Consider the following 21954-nt stretch of genomic DNA (forward strand, 5'->3'; position numbering starts at 1 on the left):
CTTTCTTCATCTAGAGAAAGAGGATAACAATAGTAACTTCACAGCATATTGTAAAGCTTCCAGATAATAAGTGTCTGGTACAAATCCTTGGTTGGCTACATCTTTTATTTTTTCTTAAAGATTTTTATTTATTTATTTGACAGAGAGAGATCACAAGTAGGCAGAGAGGCAGGCAGAGAGAGAGGAAGGGAAGCAGGCTCCCCGCGGAGCAGAGAGCCCGATGCGGGGCTCAATCCCAGGACCCCGGGATCATAACCTGAGCTGAAGGCAGAGGCTTAACCCACTGAGCCACCCAGGCGCCCCGGCTGCATCTTTAATGTAGATTTTAAAAGGTGCTTCTCCAGTTTATATCAGATATATTCCAGGCTACTCAGCTGCAAAAAGGATACTAGAAGAGAATATGTGGGACATAACCAGGGATTATCCACACTCCCCTTGGGCATTTACTTGCCTGCTTAAAATACACAGAAGGGAGATTTCTTTAGTGCAGGTAAAGCTGCCAGTGCTGACAACCGTCAGGGACATCAATAGGCCAGCCAAGGTCATACCTGGGCATCCAGGGAGTATGGAAGGTCAAAGTGGGTGCTTTTCTCTTTGGAAAAATCCACCCACCAGCCTCCACTTGCCAAAAGAAAACGTCATACAATGTCATACTGATGCTAAGAGTTGTCTAATTTAAGACTGATTTCTTGTGTGTGAGAATATGAAAGGATGATGGATTTTTATTGGTAATACCAGGATTCACAAACAAAAAATGCACTCAGATACGGCCGGTATTGTGCCTTTTGGAGAGCGACCAGAATCTGGGAAATTGAATAAGGATGCATTTGCCCAGTTAATGAAAGCCATGGATGACTTGGACAATATTAATAACATGCCCGAAGGCTTGGACCCCTCAGTATGGGATCATTTCTGCGTGACCAGACGAGTGAAAGTGGAAAATGAACATAAAGTATATAGTAACATTTTATTTTACTACATTTCAATTTTATTTCACTTAGTGTACTAATATCAAATATGTAGTTTCTAGTGATCACAGCTTCCAGAAATGCTAATTATTTAGGTTTTCCTGCTAGGGTAGTAGTTAGTAATACTAGTAATAATATCGATGAGATAAAATATTAACCTTAATGATATTGAGGGCTACGTATAGGTGTATACTTATAAGCCCATGTTGTCCAAAATAGTTGCCCCTAGCCACATATGGTTATTATTTACTTAAAATAATGTAGCCAGTTCTGATTGAGACATGTTGTAAGTAGAAAATAGACATAGATTTAGCAGTCTTATTATGAAAAAGGAATGGAAATGTCTCAACATTTTTTTTATATTCATTACAGTTAAAATGATAAATTCTATTAAATAAAATGTATTAGTGAAATTAGTTTCACCTGTTTCATTTCACTTTTTATGATGTGACTCCTGCAAAATTGAAAATTAAATATGTGGTTCGAATTTGTGGCTCACATTGTATTTCTCTTGGCCAGCACTGTCATAGATACAACTGCCTTTCTCTCTGCCCTGGTCTTGAGTTGTCCTCAGCCCTTTTTGCACAGATTAGAATATATTTCACTGGAACTTACTTTATATTGCTAGAATATATATTTTTTTAATGTGGCAAATGTAGCAATTTACGAATGTATTAATTAGGAAAAGATTCATTCCTTTTGCTGTTCCTTGATTACCCTGGGCCTCCCCTCGCCCAAAATTCCCTAAATTTAGTGCCACAAACATCAGACTGGCATATTTTTGCTCAGGAATCTATAATTTTATCATTTTATCTGAGATGACGAGAACAAATTATAAAATAAGACATAAGGAAAATTATATTTTCTTGCATATTTAGTTTTTAGTGAGAAGCAAATTGAATATTTTTTAAAATTTTCACAGAATGTGCCATGTAAATTTTAGGTACTGTATATTACATAATGTCAGGGATTTAAATTTTACTACTCTCATAGAAAAATGGACTTGTTAAGGCTTTGTAACTAAATAAAACATCTATGTTTTCTTAAGTTCTTTAAAATTAATTTGGTTTTATCTCCAAAGCCCCATATGCTCTAAGACGGTTGTGGTTTGGTTCCTTCAGGTAAAGCAGAAAGCAGCTGGCTTAATGGAAATGATAACTTTCCTCCGGAGGAGAACAGAGGATGATGAGAAGTTGCAACAGGAAATTGAAAAAGTGTTACATGAACAGATAGTGTAATTTGAACTTTTCATTCATTTACACAGAGTCTAAGCTAGGGCTAAGTTAGTTTGTATTGTCATGGGGAGAGAAAGCCTACTCGCTGCACGGACTGGTCTCTCTTGCTGGGCTTCATAAATTCTTTTTGAAAAAGGGCATTTTGTTACAAAAGACCTTGCTTGAGAATGGAACTTACCTGTAGGTTCCATTGCTCCTATTAGAAAGAGGCAAGTTTGGGGAAAACCTTACTGTTTTTTAACCTGCTCCTTCCACATACATACAGTACAAAGAATTTGTTCCTGCTAGTCGGCACTTTCGGGCTCAAGCCACACAAGCAAACTCTGTGGAAAACTAAGCAGGTATCCAAGAAATTCCCATATAGGCAACTAACCAGCGAATATCTTTTTCTTTAAGAGAGCTTGTATTTTGTTGTGTGATTGGGATACTGTTCTAAGTTTTGCTTCACTTTTTCCATTTTTACAGCTACCTTGATAAATGCTTCTCTGGTGTTTCCAAATTCATCATTATACATCATCCTCAAATTTAGGCTCTTAGGAGGAACAGGACTTAGCCAGATATAAGTAGCATACAGATTAAACATTGTTAATAAAATATCAGAAGTCAATATATAAAGTCAGAACTTAGGGGTGTCTGGGTGGCTCAGTGGTTTAAGCCTCTGCCTTTGGCTCGGGTCATGATCTCAGGGTCCTGGGATCAAGTCCTGCATTGGGCTCTCTTTTCAGCAGGGAGCATACTTCCTCCTCTCCCTCTCTCTGCCTGCCTCTTTGCCTATTTGTGATCTCTGTTTGTCAAATAAATAAATAAAATATATTTTTTTTAAAAAGTCAGAACTTCAATAGCTGTGTTATTTGGTAGCATCTCAATTTTTTTCCACTTACAACCAAAGTTACATTAATTTTTTCATAATCATAAAGTGAAACTTTGTGACTGCATTTCTGTCCATGCCATTCTTTGAGCAGCCCAAGTTAATTCCATATCAACAAGATGAGGTATCATAGAGACCTCCAAGAAATCTCATCATCAGGAAAAGATATTCTGCGTTTATCTTCTGCGTTTTCCTTCAGCTTAAGTTTGAAATTCAAGTTGAAGATTAAGTTTGAATTTTAGGTTCTCAAATAATAGATGAAGTTTGAAATATAAGTATATTACAGCTACTTACTTTGAATTTTTTTCAATGTAGATTACAGGAAGAAAAAGTGAGATTCCAGTTGAATTTGACAATCCAAGTTCTCCTTAAACAAGGACAAGTGGAGCTGGAAAATTTTCAGTTATTGCTGGAGTATCCTGATGCAATTCTTATCAACAAGAACATAATTGAAGACTTGAATTCTGTGATTCGGGTAATTATCACTTTTTAAAAAGATTTTATTTATTTGACAGACAGAGATCACAAGTAGGCAGAGAGGCAGGCAGAGAGGGAGGGGGAAGCAGGCTCCCCACTGAGCAGAGAGCTCAGGGCTTGATCCCAGGACCCTGGGATCATGACCTGAGCTGAAGGCAGAGGCTTTAACCCACTGAGCCACCCAGGCGCCCCATAATTATCATTTTTTAAGAAGAAAGCCAACATATAACCTGCTGTACCAAATTTGTTCATTATTATTCCATTACCATGATAAATCATTTTCATTCAGTTAAATCAGTGTTTCCTAACTCTGGCTGTACATTAGAGTCACCCGAAGAACTTTACAAATGTGTCCAGGCCCCACCCTGAGGCATGGTATTTTTTAAAAGCCTCCCAGATGATTCTAAGGTATAAGAAGTTCAGCACTACAAAGTTAAATTTTCATTCTAATTTGCCATCATTTTGTTAAGCTCAATCTAATTATCTAATGATAATCTTAGATAAGATTAGCTCACTGATTTCAAACCTTGCTTATTTTCTAATATAAGCATTTAATGTTATAAATTTGTCTGTAAGCATGATTGTAGTTGTATTATGCAAATTTTGATATTTTGTGTTTTCATTTTCTTTACATTTAAAATATTTTCTAATTTACCATGTAACTTCCTTTTAGACTTATGGGTTATTTAGAAATGTTATTTAATTTCCAAATATTTAGGGATTTTGTACCGTTTGAGAATTACATGCTAATGTTGCCATACCTTTTACTTTTATAAATACTCCAAACCCACAAAATACTGTCATCATTTTTGCTTTAGATAATTATCTTTTAGAGTAATGAAAAATAAGAAGAAAGCATGTTCAATTTTCTTTCATTTTCACTATTTCATGAGATCTTTGTGCGGAGTAAAGTGTTTATCTTATACCATATATCTTCTGCTTAAAGAACTTCTTTTAACTGAATTGCAAGTTTGCCTGTATTAAATTCTCCTGAGTTTTTCTTTGTCTGAAATTGACTTTGATTTACCTTCATTGTTGATAGTTTGCTAGGTTCCCTGGACTGGCAGGGTTGTTTTTTTTTTTTTTTTTTAATTTTATTTATTTGTCAGAGAGAGAGAGGGAGCGAGAGTGAGCACAGGCAGACTGAGTGGCAGGCAGAGACAGAGGGAGAAGCAGGCTCCCTGCTGAGCAAGGAGCCCGATGTGGGACTCCATCCCAGGACGCTGGGATCATGACCTGAGCCGAAGGCAGCTGCTTAACCAACTGAGCCACCCAGGCGTCCCTGGCAGGGTTTTTTTTTTCTCTTTTTTCCTCATCCTTTTCACTTTAAATGTGTTCATTTTCTTCTGACTTACTGAGTTTCTGACAAGAAGTCTATTATGTATTTTTAAATCTTTGTTCCTCTTAATGTAATATGTCTTCCTTTGGGCTTTTCTCTTTATCTTGGTTTACAACAGTTTGAATATATGCCTAGGAGTGTGTGTATGGGTATACAATTGTTTTAACATGCTGTTGAATTTGGTTTGCTAATATTTTATTGAGGACTTATGCATCTGTTTTCATCAGGGATATGAGCCTGTAATTTTCTTTTCTTGTGGTGTCCTTGTCTGACTTTGACATCAGAGTAATGCTGGTCTTGTAGTATGAATTTGGAAGTGTTCATTCTCTTACATTTCTTTAAGGAGCTTGAGAAGGATTGGTATTAATTCTTCTTTGAATATTTGGTAGAATTCACCAGTGAAGCCTTCTGGTCTTGGGTTTTTTATTTTGTTGGAAGGTTTTATTCAGATTCAATATTTAGTTAGTATATTTTATTCAGATTTTCTGTTACTCTTTGAGTCAGTTTTTGTGGTTTGTGTATTTCTAGAATGTTTTACCTAAGTTTATCTAGTCTGTTGGCATACAATTGTTCAGAGTAATCTGTTATTAATATATTATATATAATATATAATTTTTTATAATCTTATTAAATGCTGTAAGGTTAGTAGTAATGTCCTTGATATTATTTCTGATTTTAGAAAATTGAGTCTTTTTTCCTTTTTCTGATTCTAGCTGAAGGTTTGTCAATTTTGACTTCAAAGATTTTGGTTTCATTCATTCTCTCTGTTTTTCTCCTATTTTCTATTTCATTTATCTCTAATCTTCTATCTCCTTCCTTCTACTGGCTTTGAGTTAAGTTTGGTCTTCTTTTGATGATCCTATAAGGTATAACATTAGATTATTGACTTGAGATCATTTTCCTTTTTTAACATAGGTGCTTATAGCTATAAGTTTCCCTCTGAATACTGGTTTTGATGAATCTCATAAGTTTTGGTATATTATGTCTTCATTTTCATTCATTTCAAAGTATTTTCTGATATCCTTTGTCACTTCTTCTTTGACCGATTATTTCTAAATGTGTCGTTTAATTTCTACATATTTTGTGAACATTCCTCTTTTCTTACTGTTATTGATTTCTAGTTCTATTACCTTGTGGTCACAACAAGTGTTTTATATGATTTCAATCTTCTAAAATTTATTAGGATTCATTTTATGACCTAACATATGGTCTATACTTGAGAATGTTCCATTTGCAATTGCAAAGAATGTGTATTCTGCTATTATTGTGTGTCTGTTCTATGTCTTTTAGGTCTAATTAGTTTATAATGTTGTTTAAATCCTCTATTTCCTTACTGATATTCCGTATATTTGTTCTATTCATTATTGAAAGTGGGATGGAAATCTCCAGTTATTATTATGCAACCATTTCTCCTTCAATTCTAATGGGTTTTGCTTCATATATTTGGGGGGTCTGTTTTTAGTGCATATGTGTTTATAATTGCTATATCTTCTTGAAGATCAGCAAATAATGTGCTTGTGTGGTATTAGTATAGCCACCCCAGCAATCCTTTGATTACAATTTGCATAGATGGTATCTTTCCATCCTTTCATTTTCAAGTTATTTGTTTCACTGAATCTAAAGTGAATCTCTTCTAGACAGAATATCATTGGATCCATTAATCCATTGTGCTTATCTCTGCCTTTTACTTATAGAGTTTAATCCATTTACATTTAAAGTAATTGCTAGTAAAAAAAAAAAAAAAGGGACTTAACTATTTTATTATTTGTTTTCTATCATATTTTCTGGTTCCTCAATCCCTCCATTATTGTATTGTTTTATATATAGTTGATTTTTTTGCAGAGTACCATTTTGATCCCCTTGTCTTTTACTTTTCTATATACATTGTAATTGTTTCCTTAGTGGCTACTATGGGAATTACAATTCACATCTTAGGGTGTTTTTTGTTTTTAAGATTTTATTTATTTATTTGACAGAGAGAGAGATCACAAGTAGGCAGAGCAGCAGGCGGCGGGGGGGTGGGGGGCAGAAGCAGGCTCTGCCAGAGCCTGATGTGGGGCTCGATCCCAGGACCCTGAGATCATGACCTGAGCCGATGAGCACCCAGGTGCCCCACATCTTAGTTTTATGACAAACTAATTCAAATAAGCACCAACTTAGTTACACTAGTATATAAGACTCTACTCCAGTACAATTCTGTCCCTCCCCTTTTCTGTTGTTGTTGTCACAAATTATATCTTTATGCATTATATGTCCATTAACATAGATTTATTATTACTGTTTGGTGCATTTTTCTTTTATATCATAGAGGAAAAAGGAGTACTTAAAAACAAAAAATACAATAATACTGACTTTTATATCTACCTGTATAGTTGCATTTTAAATTTAGCTTTTTTGGGGTGCCTGGGTGGCTCAGTTGGTTGGACGACTGCCTTCAGCTCAGGTCATGATCCCAGAGTCCCGGGATCAAGTCCTGCATTGGTCTCTCAGCTCCACGGGGAGTCTGCTTCTCTCTCTGACCTTCTCCTCGCTCATGCTCTCTCTCACTGTCTCTCTCTCAAATAAATAAATAAAATCTTTAAAAAAAAAAAATAGGGACGCCTGGGTGGCTCAGTTGGTTAAGCCGCTGCCTTTGGCTCAGGTCATGATCCCAGTGTCCTGGGATCGAGTCCCACATCGGGCTCCTTGTTTGGCAGGGAGCCTGCTTCTCCATCCGCCTCTGCCTGCCATTCTGTCGGCCTGTGCTCACTCGCTCTTCCTCTCTCTGACAAATAAATAAAATCTTTTAAAAAAAAAATAAAATAAAATAAATTTAGCTTTTTTAAAAATTTCTTCTTATGACTTTGAGTTACTGTCTAGGGCCTTTTGATTTCAGGTTGAAGGACTCCTTTTAGCATTTCTGCTACAGCAGGTCTACTAATGAGGAATTCCATCAGCTTTATTTTCTCAGAGTATCTTAAATTCTCCTTCATATTTTGTTGTTAGTGTAAATGCAAAAATCATTATCAAAAATGCTGATGGATTCAATGTGAATAATAAAGAGAAGGATCAATAATAAATTTTAAAATGTTGGTTTTTGAGCAACTGAATAGATGATAGTGTCATTAACTGACACAAGAACAACTAGGAGTATGTAGCTTTGGCTGGGACATAAAGAGTTTTAGGCTTTGTTAAATTTGAGATGCATGTAAAACATTCTAATGGAGGGGCACCTGGGTAACTTGAGCTCTTGATTTCAGCTCAGGTCATGATCTCAGGGTCATGGGATCAAGCCCCACATCTGGCTCCTTGCTCAGTGAGGAGTCTACTGGAGATTCTCTTTTTCCCTTTCACTCTGCCCCTCCCCCCTCCCATGCATGCTCTCTCTCTCTCTCCCTCTCTTTCAAGTAATAAATTTTTTAAAAAGCCATTCCAGTTGAAATATCAACTGGACAGAATTTTGAGCTGAGATATAAATTTAGAAGTATTCTAGATACAGATCACATACAGATAACTACATATGAATTATTACATAGAGATATTTACATATGGATAATTTAAGCCATGAACATGCTTGAGACCAGCTAGGATGGGACTTTGGCTAATGTCCAAAGTCCAACTCTGATAGATCTAGCAAAGAAGGAGTCAAGTAATAAAACTGAGAAAGAGTTGCCAATGAAGGAGGAAACCTGAAAACTATGAGAGAAATGGCTCCAAGGACAACGAACTCATGCACTATGTTAGTTACTTGACAAGAGCAGTCTCAGTGGAAAGTTGGGGCAGGTCAATTGGCTATTGTTGAAGAAATAATATGAAGTGAGGTTGTAGAGATGGTAACTATAAATAAATCTTAGGGAAAAAAGTTGACTGAAAGGAGAACAGAAAGGAGATGTGGTAGCTCTACAGCAATATTTTCTAACCTTGGCGCTGCTGACATTTTGGGTCAGATGATTATTTGTTGTGGAGAGATGTCCTGTGTATTGCATAAAGTTTAGTACCACCCCTGGCATCTCCCCTCTAGATGCCAGTAGCAACACCTCCCTCCAGTTATGTCAACCAAAAATTTCTGCAAACATAATCTTAATTTCCTATGGTAGGGAAGTATCTCCAACATTTGAGAAACACTACCCTAGAGAAATTCTTGAACTTAGGATGTTGGAGTTGTGACATACAACAAGATCCCCCAAGGGTATAACTGTGGGATTTGGGTGTCTAAGTGAGATGGATATCATTGAAAGTGAGTAATTCAAGGAATTGAGAGGCTCAGCAGTGATCAGAAGATGGAAATAATTTTTAAAAAGAGTAACAGGTGGTATGATATAATATAATGGCATGAACTTCAAAAAGCTAAGTTTTTGAAGAAGAAAGATATAAAATGTTGACTGATGGAACTCATAAAATTTATTTTAGAGACATAAGAGTTTCACTAATAGCAATCTGGGAGAACAACTTCATGAAAATATTCCTGAACTTCATGCAGGCAATTTGAAGTGAAGTGCAAAAATCTGGGTGTTTAAATATATTTAATCTACTCAATTTTATATATTTAAAAATTTTTTTTTGCTTTTCCACTAGCTACCAACCAGATACTATTGTGCCTAGCTGCATTGAACTACAGTCCTTTGTCTATACTGTCAGAAGGCAGGGTAGACAGTAGGGGTATAAACACATACAGACTGGTAGATCAGTGATGGCAAAAAGAGTTTCTGCCTAATTATTGACATATAAAGTAAACTGGCTATGCCATTGAGATGTATTTTATAATCCTTTCTGTTTTGGCCTATCAGCTTCTTAGTGATCAGTAATTTATTTATTTATTTTTTTAGTTTTTTTTTAAGATTTTTAAAAATTTATTTTACATAGAAAGAGAGAGAGATCACAAGTAGGCAGAGAGGCAGGCAGAGAGAGAGGAAGGGAAGCAGGCTCCCTGCTGTGCAGAGAGCCCGATGTAGGGCTTGATCCCAGGACCCCGGGACCACGACCAGAGCCGAAGGCAGAGTCTTTAACCCACTGAGCCACCTAGGCGCCCCAGATCAGTAATTCTTTAATATCTGCTACACTTTTAAAAAGAAGGGGCACTTAGATGATCAGGCTGATTCATCATTTCAGCTCAGGACCGTGAAATCCAGCTTGGAGTGGGGCTCCATGCTGGCCATGAAGCCTGCTTAAGGTTCTCTCTCCTTCTCCCTCTGCTCCCCCCTACTCAGCCATGTACTCCTTTTCCTTAAAATTAATTAATTAATTAAAAATAATTTTTTAAAAAAAGATAGAATTACCTCCGTGATTCCAAGTGTTTCCTAAGAAGAGCATTCAGTTTCAGATATTCTGTATTCTGTATGCAGAGTCCTATGAATAGCAAAATGTACTTTCTTTTTTCAAGACTCAAGGACAAAAGAAAGTTGCTAGCATGATGGAAAGTAAAGATGTCCACAAAGGAATATTTCAAATTGAGTGGGAACATAGGAAAATGGAGATGGAAATGGAAGATCTAAATCAGAAGGCTTGGGATATTCAGATGCTGTTTTTTTCAAGAGATCGTCAAAAGGTGAGTTCTCCCTGCCTCACTATATAATTTTAATTTCATTCATACATGTTTTCTTTCATTCAAACAGTGTTTAATAAGATGCTTCTGCAGTATCAAGCACATTATAAGCCAGTAGTTTTTCTCCATGTGTCTACAAATTCTTTGTCTTCTGAGGATTTCCTAATTGTCAAATCTAGTGGTCTCAGCCCCAGGCATCACCATCCCTCAACTCTTGGTAGCATTTGACCACCTTAATTGCCCGACTCTCTGACTTTTATCAATCCTGTTTTCTGCTATTTTTCTTCCAACATGTCAGGCCACTCTGCCTCTTCTACTGAATTTTCTTTTGCTTCTAACCCCCCCACCCCTTTTTAAAGAGTTATTTATTTATTTAAGAGAGAGAGAGGGGACAAGGGGGAGAGGGAGAGAGAATCTCAAGCAGACCCCGCACTGAGTGGGAAGCCCCACTTGGGGCTTAATCTCACAATCCAGAGATCACTACCTGAGCGGAAACCAAGAGTCAGATGTTCAACTGACTATGCCACCCTGGTGCCCCCTAACTCTTAAATATAACTATCCTTTATGATCCTGCCTTTTGCTCTGTTTCCTTCCATGCCCTCTCCTTTAATGATGTCAATTTTTCTAACTTCAGTGATCACTTCTAAAAGACTGATCCAAATTCTCTGTTCCTGATCTCCCTCAAGCTCTATTTCTACATTCCCTTTTCCCAACACCAACCCTTCTTAATGAACTTATTTCTGTTCTTTTCAACCCCTTACTCAGGCTTATAGTTGTAGTCATCTTTGATTCCCCTCTCCCATCTTCCAAGTCTTGCCTAGTTTATCTGCTTATTCCCTCATTCTTTGACCCCACTGCCATTAGCCTGGCTCGGTTTTTCTTTTCCATGATTTAGACTGTTGTATAATAATCCAGCTGGGGGCACCTGGCTGGCTTAGTTGGAATACATGCAGCTCTTGATCTCAGAGTCATAAGTTCAAGCCCCAAGTTGGGTGTAGAGATCACTAAAAAAAATAAACTTTTACCAAAAAAAAAAACCCTCTTATCTGGTCTCTTGACCTTTGGACTCTTACTTATCTATACTATATGTTGCTATCAGATTAATACTGATGTTCAGCCCTGATAACCTTACTACGCAGCTCAAACATTTTAAACTGCAACCTCTTACCTAGCAAATGAATTATGAAATTTTTAGGTGCGTGATCTGCATCCTTCAACTAACTTTTCAAACTCATTCCAACTGTTCCTCACATTGGTATTCTCAAAATAAACTGATTAATATTTTTCAGATTTTACCTCTGTGCCTTTCCTCCTTACTGGTTCTTCAATCTGAAATCTTTCCTTACATTTTTCACATCCCAAGTCTATTTTTCAAGGTCTAGTTTAAATGCCACCTGCTCTAAAAGCCTCTGGATTTTCCTAGTCCAGAAAAACTGCATCCTTTTCCAAACCACCTTTGAATTTGCATGTCATTTTACATATTTTCTGGCAACTAATCATATCTACATGCTTTTTTTTTTTTGAAAGCTAAAGTCATGTTATCTATCTTTGTTTCTCCCTTAGTATCTTTAACTAGAACAGTATTAATATAGGGCTCAAATGAGACACTTAATAAATATTTGGGGAGTTGAATAAATGAGAAAATAAACTCTAGGCATTTGTGATTATTAAAATACAAGTGAGTGTATCAATAGCTAAATACAAGTAAACATTATGGCATGAAAGTCAAATCAATCTTAGATAATTTTTATGATAATGGTAACTTTGAAAACTAAGAATGTTTTATAAAGTTGTCTATTGTCTATTGAAAGAGTAAAGTATCTTACATATTTTGTGGGGTCTTTTTCTTCTCCAAGTACCTAAATGAACCAAACTATGAGACTCTGATTGCCATTCAGATTGGAATAATGGAGCAAACCATTGCTGTTTTAGAGAAGGTAGGTCTCAAAGATATTGTTCATTATAATCCCAACAGTTGTGAATTATTTGAACAAAGTAATAGTATTCCAAGTCATGTATTCAGAGAGAACCTAATAAAACCGTGGTCCACTATTCACATTCAGGATCTAATTAGAGGTCCTAAAATAGTATCTTTGCAACCATAACAAGTATGGTAGACTGAAGTACTTCTTTTACTATTAGAATTAATCCCTTGGGAGATATCTGAGTATACATGAATTTCTAATTTTACATTAAGTTGTGATTTATGTAACAGAAGTGTTGATGGTCTTTCTTTGGCTTTGTAAAACCTTTGTTTTTTCATTACTGCTTAAGAAATGCTCAGCTTTAAAAAAAATGCTCAGTTTAGCTTGTATAACATATATAAGATGGAAAAAAGTAATCTCAAGGCTTTCTATTTTTTTAATCTCTCATTTTTAAGAATATACAAGATTTTTTCTAAAATGTCATATTAAAATACCATTCTATCTTTAAACAATTTAACTACTATGTTCAGGCATTATGTTAGGCAATAGGGATATGGGGATAAGATGGTATCTTGATGATAATGAATTTAAGTTAAAAAAATAATCTTTGTAAAAATACTTTTTTTCAAAATTATTTTTGTGGGGTGTCATGGGAACAAAATCTCAGACCCACAAAAAGAATGTGGAAAATTGCAAAAAACTACTAAAAAAACTGGGAAGATACAGCAATCAAAAAGATGTAGCAAATTATACTCTAAGCTGCAATTTACGAGAAGAATTGGTGGCTGTCTCAGAGAGAAAAGACATCTGTAATGCAATAGGTAAGAATATTTTTTCTTTACTCAACTGTCGGTCTCTTTGGTGACTAATATAAAATAATAAAAAAATTATTCAAAAAAATAGTAATCACTATTCCTGAAATCTGGTTAGTAGTTATAAAGTTACCAGCATTTTTTCCAAATATTTAATTGATTCTGAATTCTATTTCTATAATTTGAAAGTATAGATGATAATCCAACTAATTCTTTCCTTCTTCATTTTTGGGGTAGGGTCTAAACTGACTTGTGAAAAGATTGCCAAAGAACGATATGAAAACATGATGCAACACCAAAAGCTAACAAAAATTGCAAAACAACAAGCTGAACAGATTTCAATACTGCAGGCTGAAGTTGAACGATTAAGGATGAAAACATTCCCTGCTCTTGTTCAAATATAAAAATGCTGGTGGGAAACACCAGGCAATCAATCATTTAAAAAATAATTTCATTTTATTAAAATGATTTCTTTTTCCCCCATATCAGGAAATTTAAGTAGAGCTGCTTCTTAGTTGCATATTTTTAATAGCAAATTATTTCATTTTAACCTTAATCGTTATAAAAATGTGTCTTGCATGAACGTGTAAAATATCATGAATTGTTTTCATTCAGGAATTAACTGAAAATATTCAAGATGTATGTATGTCTCTCTTACTCATATAGTCTTAGTTTTTGTCATAAAGACAAAAAATTCTCCGCTACTCCTGGCATTTCTAATTTTATAAAATTACCAGAAAACTTAAGAGTTAATGGATGACTTTTATATTTTTTTCTATATTTCTCAAGTTTTCTTCAGCAGAAAAAATACAATCAGAAAAAAATTTCTCAGAACATTTAGGACATTTCTCAGAACACTTCTTCCCAATTCTAGCAATGAGAACAAAGTGAACCATTTCCTTTTACTAAGCCTTAAATCATTTGAAAAGTACAACATATTTTTTCTGCATAAACATAACATAGTCTTCTACATTGCATATTCTTTGTAATACATGATGATAATTAAACAATGAAAAGATTAAATGCTCAGAAAACTGCTTCCCCCTTCCATAGCCTGTGAACTGCTACATTCCAAGATGATACCATCAGGTTCATTGACCAGTCCTTACAATCTTTTCACATGTCATGGTCTCATTCTTCTGAAATTTGTGAAATAAATGTTAAGTGTAATCTGCAACAGCATATTCAGTGTGCGTAGATGTAGGTAAAGCAAGAGAGCTATTATCATAAAAAAGCTTCTATTTAGAAAAAAAAAATCTTTAAGAGATTTAAAATATTCTAGAGACTGCTCAGGTAGTACCATGATTGATCCCCCATATACTGATAAGTGCTGGATGGGAATGTAAGAGAAGTGATAGGCCCAACATCACTTTTGATGGCCCTCCTTAGTACCAGAATGACTCCTCAAGTAGTCAATTTGGCTGACAAGTGCCCACTGGTAACATTCTCTACATCTTGGATCCTTCAAAATTATCTTTGAGAAGGTGATTGTTGGGGGTGGGAGCCTGGACCCAAGGGTGAAGTGTGTGAAGAGTACAAATGCTTTGTACTTAGGATGAGATCATCAAAGTTCTCTGTCCTGCTGGTTTGAGTCAATCAAGATTCTGCTAGGTGTTTTTTTCCTCTCCATTTTTTCTGGTGATATAAATTCCAGATGACCAGGATTGGTTGCCTTATTAGGCTCCATTTGCTAATAGTCAATGCCACAAATTTCTCCGTGGGTCCTAGATCTTAACAGCCTATGTAATTTTTTTAAACTTTTTTATAAACATATAATGTATTATTGGCCCCAGGGGTACAGGTCTGTGAATCGCCAGGTTTACACATTTCACAGCATTCACCATAGCACATACCCTCCCCAATGTCCATAACCCCACCACCCTATTAACAGCCTATGTAATTTCTATTTCTTAGTAGCTACCCTGGGAGACTCTGACAATTCAAGCTTTTTGCTTTGAGACATGGATAGAGTGGAGGTTAGCAGAAATCTCTTGGTCTGCAAGCTATATTCTACTAGCAGCACTTTTCAACAGAAGATATCTTCTGGTTTCAGGGCTTGGTTTTGGAAGGGCACCTGGGTCATTCACACCAACTCACTCTTGATACTGTCCATGGTACTGATTCCTCTCAGCTTCTGCTGAACTAACAGCAATTGTATTTTTATAGTTCTTTAAATTATATTAAATAGTAAGATAATTAACTGGGTCAAATATAGCATGGTTCTTAATAGAGCTCTCTTGCTGGGTTGCTTGGTTTCAAATCCTGGCTCTGCCACTTGAGCTTTAAATAACTATTTAGTTATTAAATAACTATCTTAAATTTTCTCATCTTTAAAATTGGGATGCCAATAATTTTAATACTCAAATGAGTTAACATAATTTGTAAACTGGCACAAAGCAGTTGCTAAGTGGTAGTCTTCATTTTTGTGAATAAAAATATAGTATCCAGTTATTTTTAAAACAAATGCATCCCATTAAATAGAGGTGAAATTCAACAGAAATTATATAAAAAAGGGTCCTGCCTCATGGGCATCTTGAGCATTAAACTTTCCCGAAAGCCTGATCCATGTTCCATGAACCATCTCCTGTTGCAGGAGTGTCCACTGTGCTGCTAGAGCCCTTAGCACCCAGTCAGTGCTTTGGAAATGTCCATTACTATGTCCCCAACTGCTCTCCCCAACTCTCCCAGAACTCGAGTCCCACTGATGCTATAGTTCCTCCAAGTGGACATGTGAGGGTGACTCCAGGGATGTGCTAATCAACAATAAGTAGCTGCAACCAAATACCAGCACCATCACTAGGGAAACCACTTCCCATGCCACATTTACACCTTCTAGCTGTGCAGCAAGCAGCAATGGAGGCTGATAGGCTCCCAACAGCACAGCTTCCTAGGGATACCCATCTAGAAATCTCAGGGTCAGAGGCCCATGTTAGGCCTGGGTCAGTCCTCTTGGGTTCATGGCATCTAATGACAATACCAGTGTCTAGAAGGTAGGAATTTGTGTATGGTAAGAGGGGAATGTTTGGCAAGGGGGAAGAGTAGTACCAGTATGGACACTAACAATTATAATGGATGCAAAAGCAGCCATCTTAATGTCCTGCTAGGTCAAATATTGATTTGTTAGATCATGGGATGGGACTGGGCCAAAAACAGGGTATGCTTGGAGGAGGGGCCTCAGGGTAGTGGCTCTTTATCTACTAGTAGAAAAGTACTTTCTTTCAGGATTTTTTTTAACTAAGTAAAGCTGTTTTAGCCTTTAACCCAAAAGCAGAAATCTAGAAGGCCCTCAGGAAGGACTGGAGGATAGAACCAGGAAGCCACTGATCCACCAAGTTCTCTCCATCTAACATCTTGGCCTTTCTTAATAAGGGCACATACTATCCTTCTAGCACACCAGCTTTTGTGCTTCCAAATTTGCCTACAATAGCTTTAGCCACAAAAAGAGATGGGGTTTCTTTTCCTGAGCACAATTCCAATTCTCAGACTGAGCCAGCTTGGGTCATATTTCTGTGCACAACCACAAGGAGAGGTAAACTTTGTACAATATAGCAGCCCGAAACACAGCCTTATGAAAGTGGCTTTCTAGCTGAGGAGTCACTATGAACTGAATGGATGATAAATGTGAAGGACCTTGTATGCCTTGAAAGGGGGCGATGAGGATATGTTGTTTTTAAGAGGCAGATGGTCATTTCACTAAATGAGATGAAGAATAAACAAATTTGAAAAGACAGGGAAGAATAAAATGACATATGGACAAGTTTAATTACCTGCTACACCATCCAGATGGAAGTATGTGGTAAATGGATAGAAACACGGTCCATAAACTTAGGAGACAGGCATTTTTAGACCACTTTAGGTTTAGACATTCACCTGACTGAACTATTTTTTAACATTTAAAATAAAACCTTAAAAAAAAAATAGAACTTTTTTACCACAATAAACAATATATTAAAATTGACTTACAGAAATGACCAAACTATTTTTTAAACATGATTTAATTTTTTTTCACATTTCTTTAAATATGAAGTTTTCTTTGGCAAATTTATCCAGACTACTAAATTTTCATTTTAGATCTTATTTTATATTTACATAATGGTTTCTACCTTCCTTTTAAAATGTATTAAGTATCTTTTAACTTATCATTCTCAAAAATATTCTGGGGAAATAATTATGAATTAAACATCCATAAATTCTTCTTCACTTCTGTTATAGTGTAGCAACTTATCGTCTAACCCATAGTGGTCTATCAACTGAGTAAGGCTGAGTTTCCTGTTCTCCGCAGACATGGCTGACTGCAACTCATAAAGCAACAGCTGGCTACAGCTTCTCCACTTCTGTATTAACAACTGTAACTGAGACAGGTCATTCTAAAAGAGAAAAAAAAAATAAGTCAATACCTAGCTAAGCATCTATTTTAACTTAATAAAAGTTTTAAAATTAGTAAATGCGTAGGTTTAAAGAGTAACATACTTGGTCAGGATTGAGACTTCTACCCAGGAAAAAGTAAGACGGTTTTAAGTAGAATGACTGCAATGACACTCAAATTGAGTTCTATGGCTATTTTGTTTGGTCCAACCTCTGGACCATCTTTACCCTCAGGGACAAATCAAATCATAAAATAGGGCAAAACTATGTAGAGAAGAAGCAATATAGATTAAAACATTATATTACATGTACTTTTTATATGTATTGTACATATGTATTATATGTAGTATTATAGCTATACTTTTTAAAAATGAAAATATTCAATTAATATAAATTAAAATATTCAACTTTGTATTTCCAACATCACTCTCTATCTCATAAATCCCGGGTAGTTACATTTAGAAAAATTCTAAAAATTCAAGACAGCATATCAGATCTAATATTCCACCATTTATACCACGCTGCTGGGGAAGGAGCCACTACATATACATGAGTAACCCAGGTCAGTAAAGGTTATCTTCTCCCAAATGCCCAGATGAAATCTAAAGACCTACTTTGTATTTGTTGTTTTATCAAATCAAGTACCTGGAACATTTGAATAAGCTGGAAGAACACAAACTATTACTAAAAATATTTTTTATTGGGGTGCCTGGGTGGCCCAGTGGGTTAAAAGCCTCTGCCATCATTCAGCTCAGGTCATGATCCCAGGTTTCTGGGATCGAGCCCTGCATCCGGCTCTCTGCTCAGCAGGGAGCCTGCTTCCCCCTCTCTGCCTGCCTCTCTGCCTACTTGTGATCTCTGTCAAATAAATAATAAATAAAATCTTTTAAAAAATATATTTTTTATTGTACTTTGTGGTCTATTTTTAGCTTTTTTAATCATTCACTGGCAGCTGTCACTTTTGTTCTCACTGTACTGGATTCTATCATTTGATACTAATATTGCTACAGGCTGGAAACTAGAGAGAAAAACTTCAACTGCATATTAAATGAGAGCTGGGACTTTCTAAAGTTGTATCTGGTGTGTAGGAGCCTCTTCTACTCGAAATCTATGACTTACATTTGAGTTACAGTTGTTGGGAGCCAGGTTTCTCAATGTATGGCTTATTGCTTATTATGCTTAAATATTTTCTCTTTGAAATTACTTTCCTATCGCTTATTTAAATATTAAGAAGTGGTTCTGAAATTATTCTCACCTTTGATCTATACATTTTGACCAGTTTTAGCCTCCGAAGAAGGTCTTCTTTCTCTTCAATCTGCTTCATCAATTTTGTTCTTTCTTCACTTAGTCCCTGTTTGGGAAGTTCCTCATTCACAAAGTCACTCTGGAGATCACTGCATGACTCAGTATCAAGAGACTTAGATTCACACGCACTGATATTCTTGAAGGTATTTTTCAAATATGTACTTTCTTTGAATTCACCATCTTTGTGTTTAAAATTTTCCTGAAGTTCCAAACAGTTTTCTTCTGTTGAAGATGCTGGTTTCTCAGGAAAAGTCTGATCGTTTTCTTCATTCTCTACTTTAAGCCGTTTTACCACATTGTAATGGGAATTAAATGAAGATCTAGTTTTCCTCAATCGTTCTCTAAGTGTTGCACTCATAGGCTGAAAAAAGCACAAAACATTAATCAAGAAAAACATTCCTGTGTAAACAAACCCACTAATAATAAAAACCTTGTATTTATTTGACAGAAGTGGTTGACACCACTAGATGGCTTTGTATCTCCACTTATCTGAAGTAACCGCCACAAAATGTAATTCCTGCAAGCCCTGTTAATTTCATTTTTGTTTTAGAAACGTCAGAACCCTTCTAAAACAGTGTTGAGACCCCTATCCTTGTCATCACAAATATCTGTTCAGCAACTAGCACATTCCTGACGCTAATGATTATTTCAGTTAAAAATTAAGTAAAAGACCTAGATCCCTTCCACCAAAGACCTTCAGAATACTGCAGATTCAAACATCCTCAATTTGGAATTTTGTAGTAACCTGATCAAAACTAAATGAAAATAACTGATTCAAGATGAAAATGGCGTGGGGGGGGGGTGGTGGAGTGGAGGGGGCGGGGATTATCTTAGGATAAAGACCTAAAATTATTTAACAGTTCGGTTATCTATTTACTGATCTACACATTACGTTATCTGACATTTTTCTGTAGAATTAAACCCACTACTGGCACAATACGTAGAAATACAGTAGCTCCAGCGAAAGAACGAAGATATTCATACTTGTTTTCTTAAACTGCTTGTACGGGGAGATGGTGGGCTGGCGCAGGCCCGTGGAGTGCTAGGTAAAGTCGCAGCTGAGTCGGACGGGCTTTCCATTTTGGAAATGAAATCTTCGCCTACCTCTAGAGAAAAAAAAAAATCAGAATGTAAATAAAACTAACTGATAAGGCGATATATTAAGTTTTTGTGAAAGAACTTTTCACTCTGGTGCACATAACATCCACAAATACGCCAGCAACAACTTCACTTAGTTGTGATTCATTGTTGCTCTTTTTGCAGTTTCCCGTTTACTTTCCTAAGTAAGACTGTTGGTCCACGTGACTCCTGGTTTTTTCAGGACAAATAAGCATTTCACATAAATCCGCCATTTGGGGGTATCGAGAATAATTCTGTAATTCTTCGGGAATTCTTTAATTTCGTTACGCCGGCTTTATAATGAAATACAACCGAAATCTTGACTCGAAAAACATCATCAGACGTGTCACAGTACCTTAAACCCTACAAAGCTGTGTGACTAGCGCCAATGACCACTCAGGCCTGACGAACAAGGAACACAAGCGCAGATAAACATACGCCCGTGTGTGTCGTTTAAGTGGCGAAGAGACCCTAGAAAAGAGTTGGCTTAAGCCGTCTTCCTCAAAGGCGTCCACTGTAATGGGGTATGAAGGGGAGCTGCTTCCTACCTCCCACCACTGCAGAACACCCACACTAGCCCTCCAGAGAGTCCAGCTCACTCTCGCCCCCAGACCGCAGAAAGGGAGCTCTACTCGACTCCACCACAGACATCCGAAGCAGCCCCACTCTCTCAGATATCCACTCACTAGCCGAGACTCCACCACCCTCCGCCATCCCCAGAGCACAGAACCTGCGCGCTGCCCCGGCGGGGCGGGACCGCGCGAGAGGCGGAAGAGACGCGCGATTGGCTGAATTGACCGACGCGCGCAGCTCCGCGGGGCTGGGCGCACTAGAGCGGCGAGACGGCGCGCGCCCGCACGCGCGGCCTCCGGAGACCGCGAGGAGGCGGAGGCCGAGCGGGGTCACGCGAGGTCCGTAGAGACGCGTGATTGGCCCGGTGGACTGACGTTCTCCGCTCTGCTCCGCCCAAGGGCGGAGCACGGCGGAGGGTTAACGGCAGCTGTCTGCGCGCGGCCGCGAGCCTCAGCCGCGTTGGGGGCGGGCCGGGCAGAGTCACTGAACGCCAGACGGGTGGATTTTCAGTGCGCTGCGCTTCTCTTCCCGGCTTTCCCCCACCTCCTCTTTCCAGGCCTTGCCTTCCTTGTTTTTGTGTGTGTGAACTACGCCTGGGCGTGCCCCTCCCCCTTCCCTAGGTTTTCCTGTCTTCGCTGCCCCCCCTCCCCCGCCGTTAGTCTCTGTCCCCCCCCCCCCCCCCACGAAACCTCCGTCTTCACACCGGGCAGGACCCGAAGCCGCAGACCGGGCTCCGGGTTAAATGTAGGGCGCTAAACTCTCGTAAAGCAGAGACCTCAGAAGAGGAGAGCGCTGGCTTAGCCGGCCTGTTGAGAGAATCCGACATGTTAGACATCGCTCCAAGAGGCCCGGCGGATGGGTCGAGCTCTTCTCCAGTCACTGATGTCGCAAACGGCGCTTCTCTCACAGGTTTTCTACCGCATCTACCCCCACATTTAGATTCTGTAGCTTGGCTTCAAGTCTGGTCAGATTTGGGTCCAACCCCTTTGGGCTACACGGGAAGCAGACCAATCACTGAATGGTCTGAATTCAGATGTTTGTTTCTGTTTTTTCCAGAATCCAGATGTTGGAGGCAGATCTAGCCCGTGCTGAATACTGGGCAGCGCCTTCGTCGAAAATCGTCGTCCTGCGGGGCCTTTGCCGGATCTGCCGCAAGAGCGAACGTCTTGAGGAGGAGGGGGCGGGGGGAGCTGAGTTCGAGCCCCGCCTTAGCTGTAGAGATTACTTTTAAATATAAAACATTAAAAAAGAAAAAAAAACACCTCGCTTCCTGGTAGCAATGTTCGGTTGCTGCGCAACAACAAAGTTAAATAAATCGGGTGGAGCGCTGGGTTTGGGGAACGACAATTAGTAATTTCTGAGTCACCTGGAAGTTGGGAATTTTAAGGAGCTGGTGTTTAAAACCTAATGAATGGCTTTTTTTTTTTTTCTTCAGGTTTTATTCCTT

At 37.7% G+C, this 21954-nt stretch overlaps 2 protein-coding genes and 1 long non-coding RNA gene across 13 annotated transcripts in view; 2 read left to right on the forward strand and 1 right to left on the reverse strand.

The window, feature by feature from the left end:
* Positions 1–14322, forward strand: part of CFAP43 (cilia and flagella associated protein 43) — a 103665-nt gene extending 89343 nt beyond the window's left edge. For 6 of the 8 annotated variants that reach the window (XM_004749308.3, XM_045068526.1, XM_045068524.1 and 3 more), the window contains 7 exons: positions 739–952; positions 2090–2202; positions 3387–3546; positions 10247–10411; positions 12265–12345; positions 13001–13154; positions 13383–14322. In XM_004749308.3, the coding sequence (XP_004749365.1) occupies positions 739–952; positions 2090–2202; positions 3387–3546; positions 10247–10411; positions 12265–12345; positions 13001–13154; positions 13383–13549 (1054 nt within the window). In that variant the 3' untranslated portion in view covers positions 13550–14322. Of the gene's footprint in view, positions 1–738; positions 953–2089; positions 2203–2468; positions 2545–3386; positions 3547–10246; positions 10412–12264; positions 12346–13000; positions 13155–13382 lie in introns of those variants that run through there. The other 2 variants (XR_006603133.1, XM_045068527.1) reach the window with 2 other exon arrangements.
* Positions 14323–16885: 2563 nt separating this feature from the next.
* On the reverse strand, positions 16886–20777 carry SFR1 (SWI5 dependent homologous recombination repair protein 1). 4 transcript variants are annotated; one of them, XM_004749317.3, is made up of 4 exons: positions 20665–20777; positions 19800–19921; positions 18766–19176; positions 16886–17512 (listed from the first exon to the last, which is right to left on the reverse strand). In XM_004749317.3, exons 2-4 carry the CDS (start codon positions 19893–19895, stop codon positions 17321–17323), a joined length of 699 nt encoding a protein of 232 aa, XP_004749374.1. In that variant the 5' UTR covers positions 19896–19921; positions 20665–20777; the 3' UTR covers positions 16886–17320. The 4 variants fall into 4 exon arrangements, with proteins under 4 accessions (XP_004749374.1, XP_004749375.1, XP_004749373.1 ...); XM_004749318.3 differs by having other exon boundaries at positions 20621–20765; XM_004749316.3 differs by having other exon boundaries at positions 20483–20711.
* Positions 20744–21887, forward strand: LOC123388659. Its single transcript, XR_006603134.1, has 2 exons — positions 20744–21416; positions 21564–21887. It is a non-coding gene; the product is annotated as an uncharacterized LOC123388659 (long non-coding RNA).
* Positions 21888–21954: the final 67 nt, after the last annotated feature.

Source organism: Mustela putorius, unplaced genomic scaffold (genome assembly GCF_011764305.1).
Source record: "Mustela putorius furo isolate JIRA1106 unplaced genomic scaffold, ASM1176430v1.1 tig00003909_pilon_pilon_pilon, whole genome shotgun sequence".
NCBI classification, from domain to species: domain Eukaryota; kingdom Metazoa; phylum Chordata; class Mammalia; order Carnivora; family Mustelidae; genus Mustela; species Mustela putorius.

Bases quoted from the DNA above. Each gene is read 5' to 3' on its own strand.
- SFR1 (XM_004749318.3), bottom strand. From the start codon at position 20,648: ATGGCGGAGGGTGGTGGAGTCTCGGCTA. The intron at 19,177-19,799 runs GTATGAATATCT...TGCTTTTTTCAG, and splicing joins CAAGCAGTTTAAGAAAACAA to CCTATGAGTGCAACACTTAG. The intron at 17,513-18,765 runs GTGAGAATAATT...TTTCTCTTTTAG, and splicing joins TCAAAATGTATAGATCAAAG to AATGACCTGTCTCAGTTACA.